The following is a 7196-nucleotide window of genomic DNA, read 5'->3' on the forward strand; positions in this document are numbered from 1 at the left end:
GACCCAAAAAGAATTGGGGATCAGAAAAAACAAACACTGGATCTTTCATCCAAAAGATCATGGATTGGTCTTGTTCCATGATTTTGTAAAATTTTCCAAGGTAGTACATGTATGCTTTAATAAGATCAATGGATCAAATTAAATCCTTAAATCATAAACCCTTTTATCGCAGCATTTGAACATAGTGTCGCTAACTTTTACCTAAAAACGATTATGACGATCAGCATGATAAATTTCATGCTGAAAACACTGCATTAATTTTAGCCTCTAGTTTGACCGAATACCAAGTAAAAATATCTACATTTCTGACAATTTTACTAGTGGCAAGCCTACAAAAACAGAATACAGAATATTTTTATTAGGGCTAACAATTATTTTAATAATCGACTAATCTGGTGATTATTTTTCGATTAACTGATGAATCGGATTCCAAAAACATTTTTAAAAGTTTCGTCCCTTTAAAAAAATTAAAATAAAAAAACATCTGCCAAACCGTTGATAATTGCTCTCAATTATCAACAGTTTGGCAGATATAATAGTAAAAGTATTTTACTATTATAATAAATATAATTAACGACTGCTTTATTATAACAATAAATATTAATATTTACTGTTAAGAGGCTGAAATTCTAAACAAGGTCTGTAAATGATTAATCGATTATCAAAAATAATTCTGGATTAATTTGATAATCAATTAACTGCCAATTAATCGTTGCACCACTAATTTTAATTACAACCCCAATTCAATGAAGTTGGGACGTTGTATTAAACAAATAAAAACAGAATACAATGATTTGGAAATCGTGTTCAACCTATATTTAATTGAATAAACTACAAAGACAAGATATTTAATGTTCAAACTGATAAACTTTATTGTTTTTAGCAAATAATCATTATCTTAGAATTTTATGGCTGCAACACGTTCCCAAAAAGCTGGGACACGGTCATGTTTACCACTGTGTAACATCACCTTTTCTTTTAACAACATTCAATAAACGTTTGGGAACTGAGGACACAAATTGTTGAAGATTTGTAGGTGGAATTCTTTCTCAGTCTTGCTTGATGTACAGCTTCAGCTGTTCAACAGTCCGGGGTCTCCGTTGTCCTATTTTACGCTTCGTAATGCGCCACACATTTTCAATGGTCAATTTCAAATTTTTCAGCTGCTCAAGATCAGGTGTAAAACATTGTTTTTTATCAATTTTCTGACATTTTAAAGACTACAAAGTGACAAAAAAATCCAAAGGCACAAAGATCTTGACAAAAGGATGGTCACACTTTTTTTAATGCATTGTTGAAGTTGCAGACTTTGTAGAATCTACGTTCCTACCCTCACCTATGGTCACGAGCTGCGGGTCGTGACCGAAAGAACAAGATCCCGGATACAAGCGGCCGAAGTGAGTTTCCTCCGCAGCGTGTCCGGGCTCTTCCTTAGAGATAGGATGAGAAGCTCGGTCAACTGGGAGAGGCTAAGAGTAGCGCTGCTGCTTGCCCTGGGCAATCGGGAATCTGTAAACTTCGAGCCCTGCTATTTAGTCACACCTCCTGCCTGTACACCCGCTGATTGGCTATTCTTGTCCTACCTAACATTTAAAATTAAATTAGAGGCACTAAATGTGGCCAGAGGGGGGTGATTTTTCAAAAGATCAATTTAATAAAATTCTGCTGTCAGGTCACGGAGACAGTTTTAAGATATATGACAAAAACCGTGTTTTTCAAAAACTGCAAAATTCCAGCTTTAACGGACAGGTATCACAGATTCAATCATACATAGAGACATTTTCTTTTGTCATAAGCAGACATCCATGCAAAACATGTAGCTCTCCTTGCCCATAGATAGCGCTCCTTTCCTACATGAAAGGTAGTGATGGCGAAATGAAGCTTCATGAAGCATTGTAACACTTCAGCCATTGGTTCCAGTAATGGTTCCTTTCTTGATACTTCATTGCACATGAAGCCACCTGCTGACCATGTGCATAATCACAGCATCTGGATCTTTACCACATACAGTATGTGCTGCGTTGCATTTTCGCATCTTTTTGGCTCTTGTGAATGACTATGTATTACAAAACAATGTTTGACCAAGTAATTTCCCAACATAAAGTGTAAACTATATTATTTTTAACGTATTCTGTGTACTTAAAAGATACATCATCACTGGTATGGCAGGTTGTATAATGTTTTTCTTTACTTTGGGAAATGGCATGGGCTTAAGAGGGCAGAGGATTTTGAAAGTGCTTATTTAGAAATAACAGTTTATCATCATTTTTGTTTTGAGTGATTCATTCAAGAGCAAGATTTTAAAATTGGGGTACAGTAATTTCTCCTCTCCCAGTGAGGTTTTATTTTACCTTGCTTTCTGTGAACACAATAAATACTTTCCCCATGAATAAAATAAGAAACGGTGGAAAATTCAATTTTTGATAAACAAAGATAATTGATAACCCTCAATGATACTTCCTTGTTGCGGTGAGGTCCTGCTTGGGGTTCTAACTCAGGCGACCACCATACCCCAGGTTGAGAGTCGAGTGCATCAACCGGTGGGCTATTAGACCAGGGTGCCGGGTTAGCAGGCAGCAGCCTCCTTCCAAGGATATCGAGGAGTGACGTAAATGGAATCGCTCGCTATCTCTACTGTCCAAGCTATGTCCAAACTCTGCTGTCAACATTCTCCAAACTCTATTAGCCTATACAAACTACACAGTCTCTATCCAAATTGACCTAACCGCAACACTAAATAAAACACACACACGCAAACACACACACACTTTGAATGGAGCCTGCATGAGGGCTTTAGATTGCTGTCAAACCTCGCGGCAAACCCTGAAGCGCTTCCCGAATCGGTCACGTGGTACAGTGACCGAGGCTTTGGACGTCATCATTTCCGGGTCCGCCACTATATGAAGCAAGCCTCGATACGCGCTTTGCGGAAACACCCCCTCTATTACGCGACACACGACTGGAAGACTCGGCACATCACTTATGAAAGGGCATTACAGTACCTTAAATTGAAGACATGGCTTCCTAAAAAACTCAATGATATATAGTGAAAAAAACAACAACAATTCACATCATATCAGACGTATGGCTATTAATTTGTTGAGTGATAACTAAATCCCCGTCTGGGAATTCAAAAAGCCACCTCAAAATGCAGCTCCCATGTTGTGACGTCAGCGGTTGAATGCTTTCGCCAGAGGGCGCGGTGGCCATCGCTTCTAAGCGACCATGGACGAACGCGAGGAAGACTGTGCCAGTGACTTCAGCAACAAACTCTGAGACATTTCCGTTGCGATCGAAACAAAACATTTTACGTCAGTAAACATGGTACTGACAGCAATGATGATGATGATGATGATGTGTTATGTCCCTACCGGTTTGAGCCATGGGAGACGGATGACAATATTGAAGGTGCAGTTGAAGTTGTTCGAAACAGCAACAAGTCTGATGGCGATCGGCCAGTTACAAAACATTTAATGGTGCGTGGGCGAGTATGTTCTGATGGCTACATGAAATTACTTACTCTTCAGCTGTTGTTGTTCAAATTAATATAATTAAAAGAATTATTTGAGAAGACCTGATCATGATTTTTATCTTCTTTTAGGTGCTGGTGTACAAACTGAACCAATGCCACTTGTAGTCGAGAGTCTTTGTTTGCTGTGAACACACACACAAGCGGCTTGTACGAGTATATTATAAGAATGTACTCTATAATATCAATATATAATTTCATCGATGTTCTAGATAAATAGTTAAACATGGGTCCACTGTCAATTTCAATTCAATTCTATGCCTCGTATTCTTGTTATGTTTGGTGAGACTCCATATGACCAGATTTCTAATTTGACTCACCCTGTGCCTTTCGAGTTTCACCGCAGCCACTCTGGTACACTTTGGAGCTCCCGTATCTGAATTGGTACTAGCTTTACGTTCCCGCTTGAAAACTGTTGGTATTGCCTCTTTTTTTAGCTTCCTCTTGTGCTGTATGCTAAATCCAAGGGATTCTGGGAGTCCAGGTACAGTTTAGAAACAGTCCTGAGTGAAATGTGCACTGCACAGCACCTAGTAGGCTGTGGGCTCCCACTTGTCCTGCATTCAAATCAATCAGTTGGGGAGGTGGGACCAGAAAATGTGCCACTGCGACCAGACCCACCCATTACCATAGCGATGACAACAACAATGGATTGCACCAATGTATTGTGCTGGGGGGGGGAGGACAAAATGAGGGAAAACATGGTGGCCGTCACCGGTGCTCAGGAGAGGACGTTTTGGGCTGTCCATTCAAGGATTACTTGAGGTATGTTCCCATACTTTTAATACGATACTGGTCGCAAGCAGGCAACAAAACATTATGTAGCCTAGCAAGCTAGTGGTAGCACTAACACAAATGTTAGTGCTACCACAACAATCACTAACGTGATTAACGTTGACAACAGCGAACAAGTGTGTTGACAACGGCAAGCATGGGAGGCAGTACGCCAGTCACAATACACAATCCTATTGGTCAATGACAAGGTGCACTGTTGGAGAGTTATCATTGATACAGTATATCACACTACACGGATGATATCCCCCCCCCAAAAAAAATCAAACATGCTAGCTAGACTTTTCATTTTGACGTCATAGGTCCAAATCGTTGGTCGTGGATTATATCACACTACAGAATGTTTTGACATTCCCATCAAAATATGTCTGGCCCGATGTGGGAAATCGCCCGCCAAAATCAGGGCTAAAATCTTGTAGTCTGATCTAGGGATTTTTCTTTTTACCATTTCCCTCTAGCAGCGGTGTATCTTAAACTTGCTCGTACCTCAAAATTTGGCTTACAAAACAAATGAGCAAGCGACAACTCTGATCTCATTTGGGGAAATAAGCCAAGGTACCACTGTCTGTAATAACATGATTTTTTTTTTTTTTTAAGTGTCTTATGATAGTCTGGCAGAATTTTGCAACCCACAAGTAAGCAATCACAGTAGTTTATTTGCAAGTGTTATTGTGCAAGGCTTCAATGTCACTGTTATTGTACTTACTGGTTTGTGGGAGGTGCAGACAGGGGGAACATCACTTCTTCCTCCTCGTATTCCGGCCCATCTTGCAGGTCGCTTTCATCCATCGTGCCGCCGAGTCCGCCACAACCCGGAGGGGGAGGGGGAGGGGGAGGAGGGGGAGGTGGCGGTAGTGGGGGTAAGTCGGCCACCCCGTCCGTGCCTGAAGATGTTGGTGAAATCCGACAGACCGATGCCTCTGAAGTGGGAGAGCCGCACATGCCGCCCACGTTCCCTGAGCTCGTTCCTTGGAAAACTGAATGTCCACCTGCGCCACTCCCTGTTGTGGACACGGCTGCTCCGCTGATATTCCCACTTGACAAGGGATAGATCACGCTCATGTCCGGGAGCGAGTCCGGGGATGTATTTGAGTGTTGACGGACGGCCGGTGCAGGTCCCAAATCCGCCACTCTCATTCTGGTTGACGTGGGATAGCAAGGGAAAGGGGCCGTCTCCGGGCCTCCTCCGCCTGTCCCCGTCGTGACCGAGCCCGTCTCCTCGCTACTGACCTCCGCTGCCATCATTCCGGCAAAATATGTAGAGGGGAACAAGTCCAGAAGGGAGCCCGCCCTTCCCCTCTTTTATTAGAAAACTCCTTCAGTGTTTGGGCTCCAGGGAAACAACAGCAAAAGTTGAGCAAAAAAGGCGATTTAGACTGTCAGCTAGCGTTAGCCGACAAGCTAACTTTGCTTATGGGCTACACTAGCACGCGTTAGCTTTACCTCGCATTCGCTCTCAAGCAGGAATAGCCGAGCTAACGGGAGCGGGTCCGAAACACTTGATGACTTCTTCCTTCGCTAAGTCTTCATTGTTTCCTGAGATTAAAGTTCACGTCGGAAACGTACATGTTGAATTCTCCAAACAAGAATATCGAGTGTGCTTCGGACCTCACCTTCGGTACTATCGTGGTGTTGTTTTATTGTCCCTGCTGCGTGTGTAATGCTCGCCTTTTTTTGCCACTGTTGTTACGTTCTTGCGTCCAGAGTTCGGTCGCCGCGAGTTGTCCACAAACGACCCGCTCCTTGTCGCCAAAACTCAAGGCGCGGTGCGTTGTTCGGCGACCCCGAGCATATCGCTATGTCAAAGTAGACATTTCATTGCGTGCTCTGAGCTAAGTTTACGTTGATTTCCAGGTTTCTGGGCTGGTGGCTTGCCCGCTTCTCTCTCGGTCTCGCTCACTCTCCCCTTCCCTACTCCAGCCACTGAGCAGACAAAGCCAAGCGAGCACAGAGCAACACCGCTCCCCCTTTGATCCATGCCATCTGCAATCACTAGCAGTACTGAACTGACATTGGCGCACATTTTCTGAGATGGGGTTCATAATATTGATTGAAGACAAATTGATGGGCTTTCTTTCAATCAGTTGCGTCAAGACTTATTAACAATACAGCAACACGTAAATATCGACACTTCAGTCTTCATTAGGGCTGCCATTCCACAATTGGAGGACATTGGCCGTCATGAAATGTCAACAATCCATGCACAAAATACTGAAACACGCACTTGTGCAGATCAGTTGTTCTCAAACCTTTCACACCAAGTACCACCTCAAAAAATATTTACCCCTCCCAGATCTTTTTCAAATAATGAGTCAATCAAATTGCATAAGTTACATGAATATATCACTTAAAAACATTTATTTTTTTCAATTCAACAGATTGAATGCAAATGCATTGTATTTAAACGTGAACTACAACTGAACTTTACCTAAACCATACTTTAAAAGTAGCAAATGTACTGTACATAAAATGTTTAAAGAATGCACTGGATACATGTTTTTAAAAAAGTTATAAACATTTACATTAAGGCGAGGACATTTCATAATCTTGTCAAGTTACACTTTAGTATAAATTTGACAAACTATGAGCAATGTTTTGTCAAATCAACATCATCATTAGTATGAACAGTTTAATGTGACTGTAAAAAGGTTTGTACAGTATCTGTTCCAAAAAAACAACAACACTTCTATTATCATCATCAACCAAGTGTTTTAAATACATTAATTTACATTGAGAAGGCCTTCTGCGATTGGCTGGGGATTGCCAGTTATGGGTCTACCCCGCCTCTCGCCCGAAGACAGGTGGAATAGGCTCCAGCACGCCCGCGATCCTTGTGAGGATAAAGCGGTACAGAAAATGGATGGATGGATGAGAA

The 7196-nt window shown here is 41.8% G+C and overlaps 1 protein-coding gene across 2 annotated transcripts in view; it reads right to left on the reverse strand.

Annotated features, from left to right (window-relative positions):
• Positions 1-6236, reverse strand: part of LOC133400067 (ras GTPase-activating protein 1-like) — a 40371-nt gene extending 34135 nt beyond the window's left edge. For both annotated transcript variants that reach the window (XM_061672279.1, XM_061672278.1), the window contains exon 1: positions 5028-6236. In XM_061672279.1, the coding sequence (XP_061528263.1) occupies positions 5028-5566 (539 nt within the window). In that variant the 5' untranslated portion in view covers positions 5567-6236. The remainder of the gene's footprint in view (positions 1-5027) is intronic.
• Between the last annotated feature and the right edge of the window lie 960 nt (positions 6237-7196).

The sequence above is a fragment of the Phycodurus eques genome, chromosome 3 (genome assembly GCF_024500275.1).
Source record: "Phycodurus eques isolate BA_2022a chromosome 3, UOR_Pequ_1.1, whole genome shotgun sequence".
NCBI classification, from domain to species: domain Eukaryota; kingdom Metazoa; phylum Chordata; class Actinopteri; order Syngnathiformes; family Syngnathidae; genus Phycodurus; species Phycodurus eques.